The following is a 25857-nucleotide window of genomic DNA, read 5'->3' as shown; positions in this document are numbered from 1 at the left end:
GGTCACCCGCGGAGCATGGCCGGCAGAGGCGCTGGCAGCGGCCTGCAGCCGTCCGCCGTGGCGCAGCCGCTCACCGGCGGTCACTTGTACCCTTTCGTGAGCACGGAGAGCGAGGGGCCCGAGGAGGAGGGTGAGCTGTCAGAACTGCGGCCGCGGGGCAGGGAGAAGGTCCGGCGGAGCGCGTCGAGGGACAGGCTGGATGATATAGTCCTGCTGACGAAGGACATCCGTGAAGGGGACACGCTGAACGCGATCGCACTGCAGTTCTGCTGCTCCGTAAGTGCCCAGGAGCGGGGCCCGCGAGGCTGGTCCCGGGCCGGCTGCGCCCGGAGGCAGCACGTAGGAAACGCCGTGTGTTTCAGAAGTGGAAAATTACGTCAGGAGTGTTCGTGTTACAGGGCAGGGTTCCGGTTCCGTGGGCTTTTCCCCTTAAAACTAATATAAGTGTGAAAAACAAGTGCATAGTTTTGGTTGTGACACTCTCAGAGTGTTACAATCAAAGCTGTTCTCCAGTCATAGGTCGGCACATCTAGTGCCATCCTCGTTGTTGGGCTGGGGGACAAGGGTGAACTATCTTAAGGGTTTGTGTGGAGCCCTAATTCCATCAAAGTACGGGAAAAATATCCTCCATATTTTTCCTTTGAATTCCACTAAATTTTAAGCATGAGCATGCTGTACTTTTGGGAACTTTCCACCCCTGTGCACCCTTCCTTGTGCTCACTACTTCTAGCTCAGTTCTTACATTATTCTGGTAAATGTCCTGCCTACCCAGTAATTTTAGCTGCCAGTACTATTAAGGCAATGGCATTGGTCTTGGTTGATGTTTCCAGTTTAAACAGGAAATCAGCTGTGTGTGTTGATGGGACTGACTGCTAAGTGCACAGGTGTCATGAGGTCAAGTTGAAAATCCGTATATACAGAATACACTGTCATCTAATTCTTCAGGCAGAAACAGAATTGTGGGCCTCCTGTTGTGACTTGAGGTATTAAAGTCTTGACATAACTAATCATGGCAGACCTTAGCCTCAATAACCAAGTCTTGGCTTCAGAACCTACTGCAAATGGGTATTTTGAGCAGCTTTATGAGGTCAGGCCTCACTAAGAAAGGAAGGATAACTAAATTGTACTCTTTCTTGCAAATTCAAGAGAATGTGAAGAGCTATCCCGGGACTTGAGGCAGAAAGTATAAGTTGCATTCTGGTGGAATCATAAATTGCTGCATTTGGCAGTCTTTTATTCTTACCCAATTTATTGAACATCATACACTTAACAAATACACCACCATAGCAGCTGAAGGATTTCTACACATTAAAAAGGTTTGCATGAACTTGGATACAGTGCATCTTCAAGTGACTGTAATTCCTGTGTGCTTTGCAGGTGTTGCAGAAAAGCACTGATTTGGAAGTACTTCATTATGGTGACGTTTGTGGCTGTGCCTGCTACAGTGAGGGAGTTACCATCTGAAAGTGATTATGCCAGTGCACTTAAATCTCTGCAGAATGTTTCACATTAGACTTAAAATCTGAACTTACTGCAGGCAAAGTGAGATTAATTTTGAACAAGAATAGGAAAAGGGGAGAGCTGACTTAGGTAAAGTAGATTACAGTAGTTTAAAAGTTATACTTGTTTTCTGCCTTAGCCCCCAGAAGCAGCAAAAAAACACACCTGTGACTAGATGAATTGCAAACTCATACTTTGTAGTAACTCCTAACTCAGAAGTTTCTCACTGAATTAGAAATTAACAGTAATTTACATAATTTGAAAACTTAAAGTGAGGTGAATTCTCATTAATTTCACAGAGATAATTGCCAACTGATAGCTGAACATACATATAAGTTAATGTATCTATGTGAAGTGACTTCCAGTCTTCTTACCTGAAGTGGGAGGGGTTTTGCATCATAATTAATTTCCTTCTTGCTGTAAAGTTGTTCAGATTTGGTCTTTGACCTCTTCTGACTGTATGAATGGGTATCAAAAATACAGTACTCATACTGTATGAATGGGTATCAATTAAAAAAACCCACAAATTTAATGATAATAAAAACCAAAGGCCTTGCCCTAGACTTCAGCTTAAAATCTGAACTTAATTTGAGCAAAATGATATTTTGAACAAGAATATGGAAAAGGAAAAGCCCCTTGGGTATGGCAAAAACAAAGGCCTTATCTTTGTTTCCTTACAAAATACTTGTATTTCTTAAAGGTGTAGTACTGTTAAGGGAGTTTTGGTTCAATGCAATACGATGTTTTAGCTGTTGTTTTCATTTTTAGGTTGCAGATATCAAGAGAGTTAACAATCTTATCAACGATCAAGATTTTTTTGCCCTGAGATCTATCAGAATTCCAGTGAAAAAGTTCAGTGTATTGACTGAAACCCATATATCTCCAAAAGGAAGACCAGCTCTTCGGCCTGCTCTATATTCCCCAGAAGTACAGGAAACATCTCTTTGTGATAAATTCTCCGCTAATGAGACTGCTGGCAACTTCTTAAAAGAAGTCGATCGAGATATAGAAGAAATAGTGAAGTGTAATGATACAAAGAGAGAGAATCTGAATGAAGTTGTTTCTGCTTTAGCAGCCCAACAGATCTGTTTTGAAACTGATGGTAAAACTAAAAAATGCAAGGATCCTTACTATGGGGCAGACTGGGGTATAGGATGGTGGACAGCAGTAGTGATTATGTTGATTATTGGCATAGTAACTCCAGTTTTTTATCTCCTGTATTATGAAGTTCTAGTGAAAGCAGATGTCAGTCACCATTTCCCAATGGAATCTTCTCATTTGTTTGTCACAGCAGTATCACATCAGAAAGAAACAGAAAATGGAATAAATCCAACAAATATGATGAAAGTTGATAATCAAGGAGACCTTCAGCATTAATAGTGGAAGACCCTAGACAGCTGTTGTTTGTAGATACATAACATAGGTAAAGGGGAATCCACAGGATGCAAAATGCACTTGGAATGTAGAGAAGTGTACTGATGTGTCACTTGCCTTTATGGGCAGTATTCCACTACAAGGATATTTCTGGGGATCACATAATCTCTGAATATGCCTGAGATAGGCAATTTACAAGACTGGGGTGTATATTAAGGTATGAAGTCATCTCTGAAGCTTTGCACCTTTTTCTATTTTGATAGGCATGTTTCTTAATTAATGATGAGATGAAAAAATATAGCTCAAACTAACACATAAGGAGTTCCGTGTTTTACAGCCCAGAAGTGGGCATATGGGGATAGCTAACTTTTAAACATCTGAAAGGATTTACAGAATTCATAGTACACTTGACATTTTAATATCAGGTTTACAGTTCTAAGTTTAAGTGGTGTTCTCAAAATTTATCTTTCTTATAGAGTAAGATTTCTTTTAAAACTCAGTCATTCCATAATTAATAGCCAGCATGAAGTTCTTTTTTACAGAGGCAGTAGCACTTAAACTTGAAATCTTGTGCCTATAGTCAACTCATTCCTTGGTACTTTTCAGTATAGGCACTAGGGTAATTTGTTTTCTCTGTCATTCTGTGCCTCACCACAGTCCACTTAGTAGTCCTCTTGAAACTCTACATTGTTCCTTGGTATCCTCCTGAAAACTGACTGGACTGCATTCTCATCGGGTCACCTGTGTGTAGAATGAAAGAAGTGCTGAAGTGTGGCACGTTCCTGTAACTGCTCCAGTAGTCCTTATTTTCTGCTAATAGATTTATTTTTTTTCCCATCCTGTTAATCTCAGTTCAGGACCAACTGATTCTTCAGATAGCAGTCATGTGGGTACTGAGCATACTAATACTGGTCTTGTGCCCATGAACCTCAAGCTCTTAACTTTTTCCTGAAATGTCCTAGAGGACTTCAAATGCTATTTAATGCCTGCTAGCAAATTTGAGCAGAATAGACAACTTGTACTACAGACCTGTACTTTACATCTTGGTGTATTTATGAATGTTTCTCTTGGAGTTTCATGATCAACCTTGGTTTTTCTCCTCTTTTTCTTCCCCATCTAAAAATGCTTCAGGATAAAAAACAAACAAAAACCCATAAAAAAACATAAATAAAGCCCCACACCTCTGGACTCTTTTTACAGAAAGGAGGTACTTGTGTACTCAGAATACTTTTAAATAAAAACTGAGATGGTGCCTATAATTATTTTGGTTATATTTGCCTGTGGAGTAAGAATTCCATTGCCCTGTTCAAAACAGCATTTATTACCAAAACCCAGTATAACAAACTTGATTAGGACTTAAAAAGAGAGAAGTGGAAAAACAGACAGCATCCTTTAAACTATTATTGTAATTTTTTCAATGAGTGTCTTGACTCATATGCAGTACAAAAAGGTAAAGTGAACGTGTTCTAACTATTGAGGTATTCCAAAATGCTTTTGTGAGATTCTGAGAGTGAAGACCTAGGCCCCATTTATTCTTGGAGCACCTGTTTCCCCAAGAAATGGAGCAGAGAGTCTTCACTGTGTACGCATGCCAAGTGTACGAACAAGAATTGCCTAACTTGTATTATATTGAAATTGAGGCAGGGCAAAGCTTGAAGGAAAATGGTGTAAAGTTAGGTGCCTGAACTATGTTACTGTTGAACTTTTTGATTAAAGGAGCATCTGTGGAGATAGTGAGCCTACTCATAGTCTCCACACTGGAAAAGAGATTACAAACAGCATGAACTTGATGATTTGCATTACACTTGTTTTCAAAGATCCTTTCAAATAGTAGTTATTTTCTTTAAGCGAATATGCCAGTAAGACAAACATAAACACTGAGGTAGCAGTTCTATATGCAAAAATGCTTCACAAAATAATTTATGGTGGCTAAAGTGATACAGCTCTCATGGTTAAAACTTTAAAAGGTGACTCACTCCAACAAGAAAGCTTTGGCACATAAAAACAAATGTTTTCTATATCGGATGAAATTTGGTATATAATGCATAATTTTTTTGCTGCATAATTTTATTGTTTTGCTGCTTCTCCCATCCTGTTGCTGAAACTCACCAGTTCTAATACTTTATCTCCTTCCATTTCTTATGGATTCATCAAAGAACATTAAATTAGCTATTGTGATGATGCAGCATAAGCCTAATATATAGCACATACTTGGACTGATAGTTACTAAATTGCTGTTGGTACAGAAATGAACTTAACTGTGGTTGTGGCTCAACTAGGTCAGGAAGGTCTCTGACCTGTTGATGTATGAATACAGAGGTCTGTGGTGGTACAGCTGAAGAGTCCTCTAGTGTGTCCCAGACTTTGGGCTTTTACAGTGTCAAAGACCTGTGGCTTACTGGCACCGAGTTAAGGGTGATATGCCTTCCTTTACCTTAAAATAAGCAGTCTACAGAAAAACACAAAGGAGTAGCTATTTTATGGGACCATATTCCATACCAAGAGCCTGATATGTTTTTACATATGTATTATGTAACATATTTCATACAGCACATTTAATTAGAGTTAACGTTATCAGAAGATACAGTAGAACTCTTTTCAAGACTGTAGGACTCCTGATCCTGGTAATCTACAGCCATCAGCTGGCCTGCCTTGCTGCAGAATGTGGGGATATTTACAGCTTTTTTCCAAAGTACAACACAGCCGGTAATTCATCATCACAGCCTGGAATAAACCGGGTAACTGCTCTGTGAGGAACTTAAATCGTATTCAAGATAAAATCTCTGAAGGTAGTCTTCTAGAAACTGACTTCCTAAAGAAACAAACAAAACCAAAGACAAATAAACAAAAGAAACCCCAAAAGCAAACAAAAAAGAGCCCAAACCCCCACAAACATGGAATAATTGAGTTGTAAATCACCTTTTGGAATAATTGCAACAGTTCAGTTTTAAACTTAAGTGCATATTGCACTGCTGGATCATAAAAAATCTAAATGTTTTAAGTCTGGTATACTTCAGAATAAGTTCTCACAAATAGTCTTTGTAACTTGTATAAGGGCTGAAAATACAACTTTGTGAAATACTTCTGAGTGAGGATGCAAGTCTTATTTTAAATACTTCTGCTCCTCTGCTTTTAGAAAAATGTAAGTAATATATGTAAAATAAAGATTTTATTTTAGACTGCAGTGAAAATGGTGCATCTAATATATTTTTAATTCTATGTATTTTGCATTTTTTATTACAGCACGCTACTACTTTTATTTGTTTAGGCCAATTTTTATGTATGATCTACAATAAAAATCCTTAGCCAGCAAGTACTTTGTTGGCAATATTTTTATCTAGCATACCATAATTGCAGCCTTTATGGTTTATTCTGTTCATGCCTTGTAAACTTTGAACTTCTCTGCATAAATTTTGGAGAACATTTTAGTTCTTAGAAATAGGTATGAACAAGTAAGGGAGGGATCAGTGAAGTTCTTTGACGGTGAGATGACACTGAAAGCAGTATTCTTCTGTGCTATAAATTAGGATTTGAATATATGCATGTCCAAATTTGAAGTTTGCTGCAGACTAAAGAACAGTCATAAGTTTTATTGGCATTATGGTCTTGCAATAAATTCTAAGCAATCAGAAAATCAGCTGCTAAGCAGAGGTGCGAGTATTACACCTCTGGAAGAGCACAATCTAACTGCTTTTCAGAAGTGCCCTGGCACTGATCTGTGTCCTTGAAGAACTTGTTCCTAATCAATGGCCTTATTTACCATAGCTAAACTAATCCTGGAGGGTCCAGCCTAAGACTTTGCAATTCCCTCTGGATGACAGAGGTGACTACAGTTTACCTCTTAAAGGACTCAAAAAGATCTGATTTTTACCAGAGTAATATTTCTCAACAGTGCAGTAGGAAGGCACTTGCCCATTAGAAGAATGATGAATGGAGAAAGTATCGGTCCTCAAAAATTACTGTCTGCTACAGAATGAGATGCTGTACTTGTTCAGGCAAGCCACAACTTGTCAACAAATTGTTACTCGTGTAGTAACTTTTCTAGCATTAATTTTATGGTTCCATCTATTTGCATTGTTTTGTAGGGGGTAAGGAGTCTCACAATTCACCTTGCACAGGGAGAACAGCTAGCAGAAGCAGTTATAGTCACAGCAGGCAAATCTAATTTTCAGCATCCTTGCCTCATTCACATCTGTGTTTTGTATATCAGAAGTTCACAGAATAATGCAGAATTGTTTCCCAGTCATCAGTAAGGTGAAACACTTTTTTTAAAAGAAAATAACACTTCGAAACCAAGCAACATAAAAAGCCCAAAACCCCTGATCAACAGTAATGTAGTAACAATAAAAAATATTATTTTTTACTATCAAAAGACAGTAAGATATAGAGAATGTGCTGTCACAGCATTCTTCAAGCATCTAATCTCAGTAATAAGTTTTCAACACTACAGCTGTTGGTTTTCAAATAAAAAGGATGCTTCCAAACATTAAGCTTTTGCTTTTTCTTGGCATTTTCTTATTTTTTTAATTAGGACATCAGGCATTGGTTCTTCCAAGTCAGTTTATGTTGAAATGCATAGCTGTCAGTTATTTTCAGTTACCTGAACTCAGAAGTTACTTAAAAGTTATTCAAAGGAGTCAGCTACCAACAAGCAGCTTATGTCCGTAAAGGCTCTGTGTCTTTTTTTTTTTTTGTAGTGGTCATCAAGAATTTCATTATTTGTTTTAACATTTTACTGTTGAGGCATAGAATTGACTAGTGCAAATGCTTAGACAATTTCAAGTAAAATGCATACTTTTTTTCTGTGCAGAAGAAACACAATGGCATACCCTATTCTATCCATAGGCATTCCAGAGGACCATAAAAAGGCATGTCTGCAAAGCACTTAGCAAAAGAACAAAACATAGGATTCCCTAGCCTCTTTTACAGAATATAATTATTCTGTACAATTATTCAGTACAATTAAACTCCAGTGTGTTTTTGGAGAGTCTGCTTAAAACCAAAAGAGCTAAAGCATTAAGTCTATTTATACTCAGCCTATCTCCATAATATACTGCTTCAGGTAGTATAAGGCTTGAGCAGTTTAATACTTAGAAACAACAGCTACTATGTTGCTTCAACCATATTGTCATCACTGGCAACATCAAAGCCATCTCCATCTTCAAAATGGGAAGAAATGTAGTCATTTTCCTAAACCAATGGGGAAAAAAATCACTGTATGGGTAGAGAAGACAATTTATAGAAGAAAAATTATTTAAACTGCACTTGAGCACCCACACTTTAAAACAGTAATAGATTATTGGGAAAGAAAAAGGAAAATACTGTAATGAAGTCCTGATATATATGAAACAATAGGCATCACTGTTTTCGTGATAAAAAGGAGTAATTGTGTGTATTGATTGTGTAAACACATTCTTATGTACAAGATCTTTTTATCAGAGCTCTTTGTGAGTAATAAGTCTAGAACAGTCGCTTAAATTTTTGCAATGTAGTGCAACAAAGACAATTAATGTAATAATTTCTCCCAAAACAACTCTGCCTTATTGGGAGCTTGGGACATTTCTTTGCCAGTCAACACACTATCAATGACTGGGATCTGACTCTGTATAAATAGGAAAACTAACATTACACCTCTTCATGCTCTTCTTCATCATATTCCTCTGGTTCTTCTGCTTCTTCATCATCTTCACCTTTGTCTTTTGTCTTTCTCATCTTCAGGTTTTTCTTTTTCCTCATCCTTCTTTTCTAGCACCTGTCACAAGGCAATCTCTTAACAAGATAATCCCATTTTACAGCAACAGCATATCCTCCACACTACCAAAGAGTTGAGATGCACTTAACAGCAAGACAGTTAGCATAACAATGCTGTGCAAATCTTGCGTGTCAATATTTACAATATGATGTGAAGCACAAGAACTTAATAAGGATTTACTTGGTCAAGCATCAGCCATAAAAAACCATGTCCTGTGTAATAAACTGACATGACAATTCCCCTTTATTATCCACTGTTAGAACAGTTGACAGAAGACCATTTCATACTTGATAAAGCAATACCTCATACCATATGTAATAATATAACTACTTTAAACAACTGGTGGATCACCAGGAGAAAAAATATAAAGCTGTTTCACCTTAAAGGTTCCCACTGACACATGGTTAAGTAATTGCCAACAAAACAGCGGTCATGTCCTAAGTTTCTGTGTTTTTTCTCAACTTAGTAAATTCTTTCAAGTTCCAACATCAGTAGATGGGTGAAATAGCAACAGATTTAAAAACACTGGCACTAGTTCCTCCTTCTGTAAGCTCCAATAGCAACTCTACTATTTACATTAGACTGTGTTGCTACCCAGTGAAGAGCAGTTGGTTGTTGTGTTCAGGTACAAAAAAAAGCAAAGAAAGTGGTTTCTCCACAGCCAGACTCGTACCCTAACCCTTGTGCCACCATGCTGCAGAACAGTTGTCTGTCAGAGTAGCAAGACAAGACCAGAAAAAGTGTGTGTTTGTTATTCCATTTGTACTAATAAACATATTAGGTTTCATTTTCCTTCAATGTCTATTGTAAAATTTAGAAAGAGTATGCACATCTTACTTAATTTTTTTTCAATGACATCCAGATTACTTTTAGGCTCAGAGTTTTTTGCCTTTTTTGGTTTTGCACCTGGTGAAATAAAATACATTACTGTTATTTTTTTTGTTAATGTGAAAAAGACAAATTATCTTGTTTTACTTGTTCTTAAGAGTAAATACATCCTGAGTATGCCACAGAAATCCCATACTATCTGTATTAAAATTACCTGAGACTTTGAGCTACATCATTCACAGAGATGCAAATGGCTGATTTACATAAGAGATGCCTGGCTGAAATTCAGTTTGAACAAGCAGTTGACCAAAGGCTGGGCTAAAATACAACATTCAGCTTCACAAAATACTAGTCACCTCTATACTTAAAAAATGCTAAGAAACTAGAACAGAATCTCGCTTGTTATGTTTAATCATCTTGAAAAAATAAAAACTCATTTTTACTGATTTATACAAAACATTAATAATTCAGACAAGTAGATGTTAAAAAAAGGCAGAAGTTCATTAGCTCCAACAGAAGGCATGATTACTACAGCTACATGGCTTTTTGACTACAGTTGGCTCTCCTCTAATGAATCTATGTTGTGTATTTCTGCATAGTCCCCTGATTCATGAGCATAATCTTTATCAAGTTTCTCCCTGATTAACTGTATGGTGGAGCAAAGTTCAAAAATAGCAAACTATATACCCAGGTAAGAGTTACTTGAATGGCAGCACCCTAAACCAAAGTTCCCCAAATGCTCAAGGATGGAGAACACTGGGAACTGCTGAGAAAACACTTATATTTTATCAAAAGCATTTGTCATAAATAACATTGAGTTTATTCCAGTGTTTTGCCTAGGAAAGGATTATATGACTAAAGTGCTGCACAGAGCTCAGGGGAGTCAAGCTGCTCTGCAAAAACATGAACAGCATCAAATAAACACATCCAGAATGAAGTAGGCTTTTTAGGAAAACAAGCAGAAAGTGCAATTCAGAATTATCATCCCTGCACAACCTCCTGCAGGCTTTTACAGATAATACATATAGAACAAACAGACATGAGATTTGTCTCTAAGAGCTGGGCATCTTTGGCCCTTATAAATTAGAAACACGGTGTGTAATTTGCAGGCAACCCCAGGGAAGAGATGAGAATCTTGACTCCATGTTTCAGAAGGCTGATTTATTATTTTACGGTATATATTATATTAAAAGAAAATGATATATTAAAACTATACTAAAGAAAGAGAAGACATCAGATGGCTAGCAAAAAAAGGAATGAATAATAAAATCTTGTGACTGCTCACAACCTCGACACAGCTGGCTGTCATTGGTCATCAAGTAAAAACAACCACATGAGACCAATCAAAGATGCACCCATTGATGAACCATCGCCAGACCACATTCCACAGCCATCAGATAATTATTGTTTACATTTCGCTTCTGAGACCTCTCAGCTTCTCAGGAAAAAAATCCTAGCGAAAGGATTTTCATAAAATATGTCAGGGACAACACTGACTCACTGTTAGAACTATGGGAGCAAAATAGCTCCCTACCTTAGAGGTGCAATAGAATACAGTCTAATTCCTGGTCTTCCAGTACTTGGGCTAAAATGCATACATTTGAGTGCTATATCCCTATGCATATGGCTGGCCTACTGAACCCAGATGACACTTTTATTTATCTTATTTATGTATTTTTTCTTTTCAGCAAGCACTGCTGGTATCTAGGATTTTGCATTTCACAGCCCAGGGTCAGTGTGGAATTCTACCCAAAGTTTTGTCACTGAGAAGGCAGTTAAAACATCCAGGGAAACCAAAAAAAAGGAGGGGAGGTGTGTAAAAGTAAAGCTGCCTCTGTGCATTGAACTGTATTGATCCCAAAACCACTCCTGCAAGCTAAAAAGGGAGAATGGTAGGAACTTGGTTTGAATTTCTGTACAAATTCTGTTGATTTGTTCACCTTTGTTCCACCATGGTTAAAGTGTCACCTAAGTGTCACCATGGTTAATGTGTCAAAAAAGACAAGTACCAGGAGCTCTAATGGGTCATTGATCAGCTATGTGCAAACCTCCTGACTAATATAGAACTCTCTATCATCAGGATTCCACAAAAAAAACAACAAAACAACAACTAAATGTATCATCAGGAGTCCACAAAAAAACCCTTAGCCCCACATTGTTTTTGCTTTTAGGGGAACCTGGTTTTTAATCCAATCAAATTCTGATGGTCAGCTGATCTTTGCCATTATAACATGTAGAGGAATGTACTTTTAAGAGCCAGTAAAGAAATCAGAACTAAAGAAAGAAAAATTCCCCCACTGAGCAGTCATTCTCTTTTTATGATCTCAGGGCGAAAACTATTGTGCATAGGCTTATAAAAGCCCATGGTTTCTTCTTTTGGAATAAAACCCAGGTATATTCTGGTCCCATCTTTGGAGATTTTGCAAATAAGTATTTCATTTTCAGTTGAATGTTACAGTCTACCTTCTGTATCATGCTTCTCAATGATGCTCTAAAAGGGAACAAAGATTCCAGCTGAGCCAGTCTCTGTGACTATGCACATTCCCATTCCTTTTTCTGTTTTATCTGTGAACTGAAAAATGACACATTAAAGACTTGGAAGAAAGCAAACAATTATATATAAACAGACAGCTAAAGGAGGCCACAAATTTCTACAAAGAACTTAAAATAAGTCATAAGTCATACTAGAAAACACTTTGAAAAACAAATTATGCTGCGTAATAAAGATGTTTTTCTGTAAGAACTACCACTACTAGTTCCAACTGCTTTTCAAGGATCTGATTCACGATTCTGCAGACAAAAGCTGAAAATAAAGTAAAATCAGGGAAAATAGAAAATAACCCACATTAAGTTACATATAAAAGGCCTAAAAGATTCAAAAATCAACCAAATCATTAACAAGATAATTGAGAAACCAAAATATAAAGGAAACCTGAACAGCCAGTTACTATTGAATGGGATGAATGCTGACAAAAGATACAAGTTTTCAAAACAAAAAAGATTTGTGGATTTTTTAAAAATTTTTCACTGTTACATATCTTGTATGTTAATATGGTGCATCAACATAAAAGGCAGAAGAAAGGAAGGAAAGTCTTTTCCAGTAAGTTAAAACATGCTACAGAAGCAAAGCAAAAACCACAAAAGGCAGACTAATAAAATATTTATGGAAAAAATCTGCCAAAAGCCTTAATGATTTAGACTAATTAACATTTCTAGCATTTTTTCCTCTAAGTATCTCTGTTACAGCTTCTGTTTCTCAACTACTATGTAATATTTGTTTCTTAAAATATATAACATACCTTTTTTGTTTGCCTTCTTTTTCATCTCTCATAGGAGTCTTCTCCTATCTGTACAGAAAATAGCTTTAATATAGAAAAATTATGATTTACAGCAGTAATCCTTCCCCTGCCACCAGGGAAAGGAAGGGTCCTCGATCCTATCTACATACATGCCAAAATGTTTTAGTACAACAGTTTTAGGGAATTCTAGCTGTAATTTAAATTGAGAAACGGGAGTCAGGATTGCCATTTTACCCACATAAGGACAACTGGCTTCTATCCCAAGGAGACAAAGTTCAGCCATTCCAGTGGCCCACAGGCTCTTCAACTTACTTATTATGTAATTAAGTTTGCAGTAGTGAGCTATAAAGATATGGTTTGGGAAGGCTGATATTATAAAACATAGCTTCCCATGACAGACATAAGGCTGGGTTGTTTTTAGTAACATCAGTGTTTGCTCCCTGTTCAAAACTCTTATGAAGTGAGTAAGGAAAAAGGAGTACAAGAGTGATAGCCTAAGTTTGCATTTGCGCTGCTAATCAGTTGTTACAACAGGGTAAATAAATAAAAGCATATTCTTTCCTTTTTTTTTTTTTTTTTTGACAAAAGAATACTCACCTTGATCTGAAATCATGCCAAGTACAATAACTCTCAAAATACAGGACTGGAAGGAATATATGACTTGGTAATAATTTCTTACCTTTCTATTGTTTGAAAAATAGTGAATCAAATACTTAAAAGATCAGAACATTTCACAGGCTCATAGAAAATTAGCCTTTGATAACCTCAGCCATTTCCTGGTGTCCACATTTCCTGCTCCTTTGCATTGTCCTGGTACTCCTGACTATCTCTCAATTACTATAGAGAAAGTGTTACTTAGTTCACAGTCAAGGCAATCCAGACAGTCCTTGATATTTACCTGTAACTGAACATAGAGTATATTTTTCTAATCCCATGTTGAACAGTTTCTTGTTGTCAAACAGTAAAAAAACTGAACAAAAACCTCACTCCAAAACAAACAAAAAACACCCAACACTCCAAAAATACTATAATTTATTCTTTTATCCTTGAAAACATGGAATTGTTAAATGCAGATTTATTTAGAGACTAAGTTGAAACATCAAATATAACAGTAATTCTCTACTCTTCAAGAGTTTCACAATCAAATCTTTATTACAAAACCAATGAGCAACATTTAACATCACTGTGTTATTCATAAATAGTATCCAGTATTCCTAAGTCTCAAAAGGTTGTATCTGATCACCAGCTTCCAAGACTTCCAGTACTTCTGCAATGGAAGAGCTTTGCATCCTATCCAAAACAGCAGCTAAACACTTTTAATCCATTTAACCCTCTTCCAGGCACAAGAAGTAAATTGAGAAATTCATAGTAGTCATACTGTGCAAGTACATCCATTTATACATGGATAATAACCTTTTACATACAATCTCTAATGCCAAAAGCAATAGCAAAACTTTAGTATTTTTAAATCAGTCACATTTTTTCTTGACAAATTACCACATGCAAAATCCACTTAGTGCAAAATTACTGAATCTGATTGCACTGTTAACCCAAGTAGGGATAATATTTGCAGATATTTTACAAAAAATAGTTACAAAGATAACCTTTGACCTTTAGCATGAAAGACTTCTAGCACATAATCACAAACTCATAGAATCACAGAAGAGTTTGAGTTGGAAGGGACCTTAAACATCATCTTGTTCTAGCCCCACTGCCATGGGCAGGGACACCTTCCACTAGATCAGGTTACTCAAAGCCCCATCCAGCCTGGCATTGAACACCTCCAGAAATGGGGCATCCACAATTTCCCTGAGCAACCTGTGTCAGTGCCTCAACACCCTCAAAGTAAAGAATTTCTTCTTAATGTCTAATCTAAACCTATTCTCTTTCAATTTGAACCCATTCTGCCTTGTCCTGTCACTACATGCTATTGCCCCATCTTTTCTGTAAATTCCCTTCAGATACTGAAAGGCTGCAGTTAGGTCAGCCTGAAGACTTCTCTTTACCAAGCTGAATAATCTCAATTCTCTCAGCCTCTCCTCATAGGAGAAGTTCTCCTTCCTTCTGATCAACTGAGTGGCCTCTTCTGGACTTGTTCCAACAGGTCCATGTCCTTCCTGTTCTAGGACCCCAGAGCTTACGCAGAACTGCAGATGGGGTCCCACCAAAACACGGAAGAGGAGAACAATCCCTCCCTCAATGTGCTGGCAATGGCCCAACCCAGGTGCAGCACTTGCACTCACTATTAAACTACGTGAGATTCCCATGCACCCACTTCTCCTGTCTGTCAAGGTCTCTCTGTATGGCATTCCATCCTTCAGGTGCATATTCACCAAGGAAAAAGAAGACATCATAGATGAAGTTAAATCTTAAACTTAGTTATTATGAAGACAAACAGAAAACCTTCCCAAAAGTGTGCATGAAAGAGTCTACAATTAAAATAACAGTGTCTCAAGGGGCATTCATAGATGTAGGAAACTATCAGCAAAGAGAGGAAAAGAAACAAATAGTTTTGATTTCAGTTCAAGGCTCTTTAGTGAAGAAAAAATTGCTGATGCCATCAGTAAAAAAAATACATTGACTGACTCTTGCCACTCACAACCAAGGAACTAATTCCAAACCAATGCCAAGGTGGCAGTCACCCAGTCTTGGCAGATACACCTAGAGGAAAATATGAGTGATTCGTAACTTACATAGTGGGGTAAATAAAGAAATTTCTATAGAATATGCCTGCTATTCTCTCAAAATGAGTGTTGAATGATGGAAATCTATGCTATATGGCACATTTCACATCAAAATTTCCAGGTAGAAGGAGACAGGGCTTTCATTTGCTACCTGAATAATGAAAGATAGACAGATACATCCTAACTAATTAAAACGTTTCACTTCTCACACTTCAAAAGACCATTTGGCTCGCAGATACTACTCTGAGGTTTTATAACAATCCATTCACTCTTGTAGCAAAGACAATTTATGAAGTTCCTGCTTACAGCCTACTTTGTGACACCCTCTTAGTTTTACAAGATGTTTTGTCAACCAGGTAACAGAAAATATCAGTTAAAAATAATCTACTCCACAGTTTTCTTAAAGCTAGACCACTTTTGCCACAGAATGCAGTCCCAGAGACAACTGCACATTGCAACTGAGATAAAAACAAGCTTTTTAAATTGAAGACCATCACTGTTGTAATTATAACCCACCCCTCAGATGTGGCATTTTGGACAAAATCAGGGAAAAAAATTATTAAAACTGTTACACAGTCATTCATAGTAATCCTAAACTCTTAATTGCCAAAAGCAATTATTCTCACCAACTGAACTTTCTCAGAAACCATTCCTTCTCTCTTCAGTCAGAGTAGTGTTGTTCTTAACCACTTCAGTGACAGTGTTACAGCTACATTAAGTATGCAATCTGAATAACATGGACACTCTTCTTATGACTATTATCATGAGGTTGTGTTGTCTAAAACCAGGCCCTCACACAGTTTCTACCAGCTGAATTTAAATGAAATGTTAAGAGTTGGATTTTTGGGGTTCGAGGGAGGTTTTTTGTGGGGGTTTGTTTTTGGGGTGTTTTGTTTTTGTTTAACTTGAATCTTGAAAGTGAGAAAGATAAATATGCAAAAACAGTTTTAAAAATATCCAGAATACTACAGGCAGAATTACAGAATGGATGTTGTTTCTCTCATGTGATAAATGGTGCTAAATCAATAACTGAGTGGTAGGTTGCAAAGCATGAAGTGTTTCACAAGTCCCAGATCTGGACCATGAAAGGAGCTTACTGCTTCCATCTATATTTGCTAGTTGGCCAACACTTTAAATCACTTAATGTTGCTGATGTTCCTTAATTGTGTTTCTAATTGCATTTACAGAAACTGTGTGAACTCAGAAAGTGTCTAATAGGAATATGCAGCAGCAATAACTCTCTGCTTCAAATAATTTCACTGTAAGTTAGTCAAAGCTGTAACATACTTTTGGTCATTGCCCAGTCATTAAATCAACACTTGAATTTTTTATTGATTCTACTTATACAGCTAGGTTAACTCTGATTTTCCTGAATGGCACCAGATTTGCCCTGAGAAGTTTAACTTGGTTCTGAAATTTGTTCACAGAAGGAAGAAAGCCTTTTACCTTCTCCAGGGTATAAATTAAATATACTGGGGCTAGTAATTCTCCTGTAAGGCTGACTGTACCTCAAAAGATGCAGTGTATACAGAATTCAGATGGCACAGAACTGTGCTACCAAGCAAACTGCAACATTCACATGAAAAACAGTTACAGATGACTTAGTAATATGAAATTACACATCTTAATTGTAATGCTGGATTAAGAGGATGAATAATATATGGTTCAGTAAGTCAAAAGCTTCCCTGCACATCAAAATGTGGTCAGAAGATGGTCTTTATTCCCCTTTGATTTTCAAATACATCCTAAATGCCAAGTCTCAATTATGCTTCCTTAATTACACAAAGGATCTTTCAGTTATTTTCTAATGCTGGCTTCTGCAGTACAGGACAATCATACACAATCTTTCATGTTTGCATAAATAGTAATTTTCTAAAATCAGCAAATTTATTTATAGCTTCAAAGATTAATATAAACTCATTTCAGAAAATTCAAGTATCCAGTGTATCTATTCTTGTAATGTCCAGAAAACCAAATCATGATGAGGACTTCAATGCACTAACTCCTTGCAAGCAATCCTGTTAAAGATGTGATACAACAGTTAGCAAAGGGGAAGGAAAGCCCCTTTGATGATGAATTAAGAAAAATGGTGATTTACATTATTATAAAATCCAAAATTCTTAGGAGTGTTCATATATTTCATTAAGTTCTCTATGTTCTCTAAACATGAGTGTGAACACAGTTTACTTGAACACAGACTGTGCTCCAAGATACTGGCTATACTTACTGGAAATTATGGTGAGGTTTACAGATGACATCACGTAGAGCTGCATCTTTACCAAAGCCAATAACCTCCATGTTGAAGGCAGATGAAGCATGTCCCCTTCCTCTACCTGACCTAGCCATTTGGATGTACTGAAAATATTATAGATTTTTAAAGATATATTTTCCTTATGTGTTTCAAATTGATGTACATATTACCAAGAAAGTTAGTATCTAACAAAGACTACAGGCATTTTAAAACCAGAAATCATTTTTAAATAGCAAGCCATTTTCAATGCCCGTCTTGGATTCTTCCACAGACTGTAAATTTGATACAAGCATAAATTCAGCTTCATTCACTTATTTCTGCTAGCTACCTCTGCATGCCTGAAATTGCCTCCTAACGTAGGAATTTTAAGCCATCTTCTTCAAAACCCTAGATGCACTGGATTGAGTTCAACCAGAAGAACCAGAAACAGGTGAAAAAAAAAGTTTAAGAATCCTGAACTTTCTGTGACTGCACTCTAGTGTTTTTTTTGAACTTTTCTCCAAAAGGCAGTTTGTGTTTGTCATTCATGACTTCTTCATCATGACTATTTTTTGTCCTTTATCTTAGTAACTATTTTTGGATCTTGAAAAAGTGACACAGGCAAAGAGGTAATTAAGATAATCAAAAGTCATGAAAAACTCCAGCAGGACTGCAAGCTAACTGCTGAAAAAAAAAAGGATATTGTTTCTAACTGAAATATTTTAAAAGGCCATAAAAGAGCCTCCAAAACACTTACAGTCACTTCTCTCCACTTTCATGTTATACCAAGCTTCATCCCATTAATTGCACGACCCATGCTTGATAAATAAATCAAAATGTGAGAATGGGGGAAGATGTCAATAAACGGGCTCCAAGAGAAGCTGAAGCGCTGTGATACTGCTCACTCCCACAAACCACTCAGATTGGTGCAAGGTCGAAGCCCAGAAATCCCATGAGCTGTTCACTAGTAACTGCAAGGTCACTGTACTTGCTCAGTACAACCAGGTTGTTCCAGACTTACTGCTGTACCTGTACGAGTGCACCTGGTTCCCCCCATACAGAAGCAAACGCCTTTTTTTTAAGGTCATAGAAAACATGTTGATGCCAGTGTTTTTCCTACTTGTTACTTTCAACAGGAATAAGCTCTATGTGGATAAAACAAAATCATATTCTAGATTTCCATGCCACTCTGCAGCACAGAATAAATAAGCAGAGAGACCTAAATAAATATTTTTTTAAGAAAAAAACAGGGAAGGGAAGGGAAGGGAAGGGAAGGGAAGGGAAGGGAAGGGAAGGGAAGGGAAGGGAAGGGAAGGGAAGGGAAGGGAAGGGAAGGGAAGGGAAGGGAAGGGAAGGTCCTCTGAAAATAGGATGAAAGGCAAGATGCGAGCCTTGCAGAATAGAGAAGATAAAAGACACTGTAAAGCCCCAAACATGAGCAATTATCTAGATGCAAAAAAAAAAAAAAAGTAAACAGCAGAACAACACAACACAAGTTAAACAAGATGCTAAGCTAACAAGGAAAGGCATTAAATGTAGTGAATATGAAGGTCCATTTTTTAAAAGCTGCTTTAAAGTTAATTCTTAGTAAATTTGCTTAAAATGGCATTGCATTAGTCTGATGAGAATAAACTTTAAAACTAGCAGCATTTCAACTACACATTTTTACCCAAACCTACGATTTTTTAAAAACCTCAGAATGCTTATGTTTACTGACAGCACAAAGTGACAGTGACAGATGGAAAAATCCTGAAGAGTTGGACAACTAAGCCACTAAGGATGATAAAGTTACCCCAACTAGCGTTCTGTTTGCCTTGGGGGATTTCTAAAGGATCTAAAGGGTGTATTTTCTTGTTTTCGGGTAGTCTGTGTGTCATCTATAAAAGAGAAGATTTTCAGATTTAGGCTTTTCAAATTCCTCCAAACCTACATATGCACTTTCTCGGGCAGTTACTCAGGGGAAGGCAGCTTATGTTTCAGAAGGGAAAGGCCCGTGGAATCCGGATCCCCGACAGCTGCCGGACGGCTGGTGCAACAACAGCAGACCTGAGAAGACTGAGCGCTCAGACGAGCTCTCGGTATCCTACGCTTTCCTCACAGCAAAATTCCTGATCGTGTTCTGGTGGTTGTGTTCTCTGATTTTGAGAGGCAGGTGCCATCAGTTAAAGGGAAGAACATAAACAAAAGAAAGTACCGAACATTAAATACTGAAATTTTGTGGGTGTCTTTTTAACTAAAGCCAGTAAGGGGGAGAAGATATTTGTCCTGAGGGTCACTAACCTCTGCCGTGTGAGAATAGCCCTCTCAGCTGCTCTCCGCTCCTTTCCCGCTCCCCACCCCTCGTTGACGGCCCGTCACCCCTAGAGGGTCCTGCCGCTCCCCTCACGGCCGCAGCGCTTCACCTTTACTACCCCCTCCGCCGGCGGGTCTCAGTGGTGAAGGGGGCTCAAACGCGTGCCGTGCCGCGCCACGGCTGAGCCCCCCACAGCCTCTCCGAACCTCCCCACACCTCACCTGGCCCCGTCACGCTCCGCCTGCCGCTGCCGCAGTGGGCCGGGCCCGCGCCCGCCCCCGCCCCGCTCGGCCCCGCCCGTGCCGCCGCCGGCGCACTGCGGGGGGGCGGCTTGCGGGCCCACAGCGCCGGCCGGGCCATGTCGGCGTTGGAGTGGTTCGCGCACAAGCCCCTGGGTGGCGGTATCTTTTGGATCCAGGAACGCTTCTACGAGTCGGGCAACCGGGCCAACATCTGGCTGGTGCGGGGCTCGCAACGAGACGTGGTGATTGACGCGGGGCTTGGACTGCGCAGCCTGCCCGACTACCTGCGTGACGCCGGGCTGCTGGCGCCGGCCGAGGGCGCCGGGCCGCGGCCGCTGCTGGCCGTGGCTACCCACGTCCACTTCGACCACTCGGGCGGGCTGCAGCACTTCGAGGAGGTGGCGGTGCACAGCGCCGAGGCGTCGGCGCTGCTCCAAGGCGACAATTACGAGGCCGTGACCTGGCTGTCAGACCGGGAGGTGGCGCGACCGCCGCGGCCCGGCTGGAGCGCACGGCAGTTCCGCGTCCCGCCCGTCCGGCCCAGTCGCCTGCTGCACGAGGGTAAGGGGGCGGCCTCGCCGCGCCTAGGGGTGCTGGGGCACAGTGCTCTGGGTATTACGGAGCAGCTTCTTTGCCGCTGAGCGCCTCTTGGTTTACCCAGGTCCTCTTATAAAATAATCAAATTGATTAATTTTGTCACTCCTGTGGACCTAAAAGCCACCCGCAGTCAGCATGGGACCAAAAAGACTCGTACTGGGTTAAATAGTTTCTACCAGTTCTGAAGGTTTTGGCGGCTGGGTTTTTTTCCATATAGAATAAGAATCACTCAGCAGTGTTTTAGGTGACTAATTGAGTACCCCAGGTTTATCCTTAGGTTTCAAATGGTATGTCGGCAGGTCATGTTCTGACATCTGGTGATCTTTATTGTTTATAAGCTGTCAAAACATGGAAAGTGCAGTTAACAGAACAATTCCTGAAATATCTACTGAGAATAGTTTTTATTTTACAGAATTTACGTGAATTTTACATAAATACATTTATTGAATCTTACCTGACTTATGTAAAATTTAAAAAATCACGTGTTACTGATGTAGCATTTACAGAAGTGGCTTGTTGCAGATAAAAAAAGATCATTTAGTCTCTAATGGGAGACAGTGACTCGGTTTTTTTGGTAACTAAACACCTAAACTATGCAATACTATTCAGTAGATGTTAAAGAGTGGGTGTCAGACAGGTGACACCTTAGGCACAGTGCTTACTCTTTTCTTGGCTTTATTAGGCCATCCCACATAGTTGCTGGAAAAGCAGAACTGAACTTACTGGAAGCTTCAGTAAAGATTGGATGACATTTAACTATAATAATAGTTAAATAACTATAGTGACATTTAACTATAGTAAATCAATAGAAGTTTGAGTTGTTTTTTTTCCTCAAAAAGTAGGGAGAATTATTTTTTAAAAAAAGTACTTTTTTCAAAGAGCAAGTACACTGGCTGCCAGAGTAGCATCAGAATTTCTAAGATGCTAACGGAGACATGAGACACAAGTATCAGTTCAGTGGCTGGTACAACTAAAAGGCATTCACATTTAAGCTGTCAAAAAAATGACCTAATAGTAAGAAAGTTCTATTTTTATATCTTAATGAATGAAGTGGAGAAAGTGTGTCAAGACAGGTGTGTACCTGTCTTGCTTGGTTCTCCTCCAGCAATTTATGTTTTAGCCTTATGCCTTTTAGGAGTAACAGCAGTGCAATTCTAAAGGAATTCTAAAGGTCAAATTATAATAAATTGTGAAATACGTTCTTTGCAAACTGTTGAAGACCCAGCTTAGTTGTATTCTATTTGTTCCCATTTCATTTTCTCTACTGCATTGCTTTTCACCTTGTGCAATTTATTAGAATGTGAGTATATTCCATTAATACAACCCAAGCCTGTGTTAACCATTAGTATCACTGGAAAATACCATTTTGTTAAGCTTGTATTTCAGACACCTCTTTGGCACTCACGAAGAAAATAAATGCCCCACTCCCACTGTTGCAATAGGTAGTATGTATCAACTCTGCATATGAGTATATGCATAGAGAACTACCTAGTTCTCTTTATGTCATTTAGGAAACATGGCAAATGCATACAATTTCCTGTAATAAATCTGTTTGCAGGGGATGTGATCAACCTCGGAGATCGACAGCTCACTGTCATGCACATGCCTGGTCATTCACGAGGCAGTATTTGCTTACATGACAAGGACCGGAAGATTTTGTTCAGCGGAGATGTGGTGTATGATGGATCTATGATCGACTGGCTTCCCTACAGCAGAATCAGTGACTACATTGCAAGCTGCCAGCGCCTGATAGAGTTAGTAGATAGAGGTCTTGTGGAGAAGGTACTACCTGGGCACTTTAATATATTTGGAGCAGAAAGGCTGTATTGTTTAGCTTCCAACTACATTTCCCAAGCTGGAATCTGTCACAAGATCTCTACGTGTGCTATGAGATCCATTGCAAGCATAGCACTTCGTGTTGCAAATTCAAGAATCACTTCTCAGTGACAGTCAATTTTGTGTGATCTGTCACATGCTGTAAAACCAAATGGGTTGTGAAAGCATCAATAACAAGCAGAAGCAGTGTTAGCAAAAAGATGGCCAATTGATAGAGGTGAGCTCAAAAATTCTCCCTGTTTTTTCCTACTTTATTCATATTTTTATAAAAACTCTGTAAACTAGTAGCTTTAGCCAAAGCTATAGTTTTTCTTTCTACTTTTTCAGAGCATGTTTTTACATGTATTGCAATATATTGTTTTATTGAAATATATTGTTTTATTTATTTAAATTGAAATATATTGCTTTATTTTTGTTACAGTCTGGCAGATGGATAAATACTAAAAGGAGAGGTTTTACATTCATGCTTGAAACCTTGTTGATATAGTACTAGACTTGTGATTATTCATCACCTCCTGCTCAGGTTTTGACCTGAGAGAGCTCTTGTTAAGATCTAGTGTGTGGTAGGACCAGTGCCATTAGGTCAGAGCAGGAGCAACACCTATGCAGGAGTCCGTGAGCAGAAAGTGATAATTCTGTAGCCATTGCCACCTGTGGGCATGGTTATCTGCTGCACCTCTCACCACTTGAAGCTTTATCTTTGCAAAGTACTCGTTTGGCATTTTCTTTAGAATACATAAACACGTGGAAATTCTATAGACCAAACTTTCAAGCTGTAAGTCACAGATACATCAGTTTATCACAAAAGCTTTTGGTGCAGACAGACTGTTGAGGCTTTCATGTTTCCTGGTGTGGTGCAGGGAACCACTGCACCAGGCGAAAGGGAGCAAGCAGGAGCACTCTCACCATTGGCTAGGGAACTGTTTTGTTTGTAGGCTTGTGAGTTAGCAATTAGACAGTTTGTGAACTAGTGAATTAAGGTGTTACATTACCCTGTACAAAGTGGACTGAGATTTTGCTGGATGTGTTTATTTTTTTCTGATCAGCTTATAAAAATATTTGGAGAGTTTGTTGTTCTGGAAAGCTGAGAGAAGGGAACTGTGACAAACTTAAGGCATTTGTTTATGCTAAAGGATATTTTTATGTGACAGTGTTGTAACTTGGTTGTTAATCATCTGTGTTAGGGGAGGGATTGAGACTTTAACATGACCTTGCCATCGTGAAGGTGCTGCATTAAGCAGTCAGTACACTTTTTATCACAAAGTGAATGTAACTCAAATGGTTTACTGTTTGCATCTGAGGTATGTGCTGCACGTAGTTGTTCTGAAATGTAAAGTGTGTTGCATTGAGTTTGTTCCAAAAAATATGTTGAATATATTGAGAAATGCTAAATAGCATTGCAATTTGCTTATGAAAATTGAATGGGTGATATTTAAAAGCCGCTGAAATGGTTAGTTTGTGTAATTATTTTAACAGTTTGTATATATTTAACTTTTTTAAATGGACACTGTCAGAATTTATTTTTGTACATAGACATATATATGTTCAAAAAAAGACTGCAAATGCTTCTCTCAAATTTTAGTGCAGTTTAACTTTTCTTATTTGGTTTTCACTTCATGCAGAAGGTTTTGCCCCCATCATAGTCAATAATAAGGGAGCCAGAAGTTTGTGCTCTGTCTTAAGGCATGAGGGAGAGGAAGTTGATAGCCTTCTAAATAGATGCAAATTCTTGTGGAAAAAAGACTAACCTATTACAAAATTTAAAAAGCAACTCTGTCTAAAAATGATAAAAGCAAGTATCTTAGGTAAGGCTTTTTCCTTTTCATAGATGACTGCACTCCTGCCTTTACTGTGAATATATTCTTTACCAGGATTTGTATTGATTGTTGCCTAGTTCTTCTTAGAAGTGCCTATCTCCAAGCTCAAGCAAAATTGTGAGTGAGCAGGCCATGTGCAGAGATGCAGCACTTCAAAGACCTGTTACTTGTCAGTTCACAGTCTCTTTTTTTTGAGAAATCCATGTACATCAGTGTATGATGAGGAGTGTTCAGTGGGTAGACTTATATCATAAAACCAAGAGGTGTTTATCTTTGCCTCAGTTGGCAGAGGAAGAAATACAAAAACAGCATGGGAAGCAGGCTGAAGTATATATATTTCTAAAGCTTACACTGGTTATCGAGAGGATGCCATGGTGTCACAGGTTACCTCACATTATTTGAATTCCTGCAATTTAGTTGACAGTGGTGTAACACCAGTAATAATCATTCTTTTTAAACAATGCATTTGTGAAGACTCTGGGAGCCCTGGTGGTAACCCTGTGCGTTAAAGCAGTCACCAAGAAATCCAAAGCCTGCCAATATGGATGTCAAGTTGCTAAGTTTTGCAGATGTTCACTAGAAAAGTAAGATCACTTTGAATTGAGATTCTGTGTTATACTTCTATCAGTTTGTTTATTTGATCCAATATTAGAATCTCTGTAGCCAGATTTTACTATATTTTAAAGCCTGAGCTTTTATGAGAAGACTCACAGGCAACATCAGTTCAGAAGGAAAGAATAACCTCCATCCTCCATAATTTGTGTTTAAATCTGTGCTCGATATCTCTATCAGCAAAGATCCTTAAATGGTCAGATCACTGTCAAAATGCCCTATTAAGCTATGCTTAAGTCCACTAAGTACGAACCAAAACTTTGACTTTTTTACTTTACCAAAATCTAGGGGATAATTTCCTAGCTCAGAAATGAACTTTACATGCACGTAACCCAAAGTGGAGTTTGTTAGTAAACTGCTGCTAATCCAAATGAAAGTAGTTTTTTGAGTCATGAAATTATTTTTTGTATTACAAGAAATTCACTACTAGATAAATAATATTTAAATTATCTTAAGAGAATGGTTTCTGATTATTTTTGTTAAGACTTAACAAATTTTAATCATAAGAGTTTGACAGTGGTCCTTTAACACTACTTGGATTAACTATTTGAAAAATGCATTGTAAGTTTAAATACTGTGTCATGTGAACGTTTAGAACTATGTTGATTTCTTAGTAACATCTAAATATATGTTGATGCAGTTTTCAATAGACTGGGGAGTTGATATAAAAATCAGATGGGAAGTTTTGTTCTGTAATCTGTCAAGGCTGTTACAATGTTAAACTACAGTTTGCACATAATTAATTTTTTTTCATGTATTATCATAATAAAATATTATAATCCTATGCACTTAA

At 38.2% G+C, this 25857-nt stretch overlaps 2 protein-coding genes and 1 long non-coding RNA gene across 11 annotated transcripts; 2 read left to right on the top strand and 1 right to left on the bottom strand.

The window, feature by feature from the left end:
• Positions 1 to 15: 15 nt before the first annotated feature.
• LYSMD3 (LysM domain containing 3) lies at positions 16 to 6058 on the top strand. The gene is made up of 2 exons (XM_071448725.1): positions 16 to 276; positions 2269 to 6058. The coding sequence occupies exons 1-2, from the start codon at positions 16 to 18 to the stop codon at positions 2875 to 2877; spliced, it is 870 nt and encodes a 289-aa protein (XP_071304826.1). The 3' UTR covers positions 2878 to 6058.
• Positions 5387 to 20451, bottom strand: LOC139600505 (uncharacterized). 9 transcript variants are annotated; one of them, XR_011682579.1, is made up of 5 exons: positions 19948 to 20083; positions 18425 to 19802; positions 17665 to 17792; positions 12754 to 12801; positions 5387 to 12026 (listed from the first exon to the last, which is right to left on the bottom strand). It is a non-coding gene; the product is annotated as an uncharacterized lncRNA (long non-coding RNA). The 9 variants fall into 9 exon arrangements; XR_011682584.1 differs by lacking the exons at positions 18425 to 19802; positions 19948 to 20083 and adding an exon at positions 20182 to 20226; XR_011682582.1 differs by lacking the exon at positions 18425 to 19802 and having other exon boundaries at positions 20070 to 20200.
• Positions 20217 to 25857, top strand: MBLAC2 (metallo-beta-lactamase domain containing 2). Its single transcript, XM_071448726.1, has 2 exons — positions 20217 to 20763; positions 22358 to 25857. Exons 1-2 carry the CDS (start codon positions 20319 to 20321, stop codon positions 22744 to 22746), a joined length of 834 nt encoding a protein of 277 aa, XP_071304827.1. The 5' UTR covers positions 20217 to 20318; the 3' UTR covers positions 22747 to 25857.

The sequence above is a fragment of the Agelaius tricolor genome, unplaced genomic scaffold (genome assembly GCF_023055355.1).
Source record: "Agelaius tricolor isolate 1412-34295 unplaced genomic scaffold, bAgeTri1.0.p SCAF_27, whole genome shotgun sequence".
Lineage (NCBI taxonomy): Eukaryota > Metazoa > Chordata > Aves > Passeriformes > Icteridae > Agelaius > Agelaius tricolor.
This window is presented reverse-complemented; position numbering and strand designations above follow the sequence as displayed.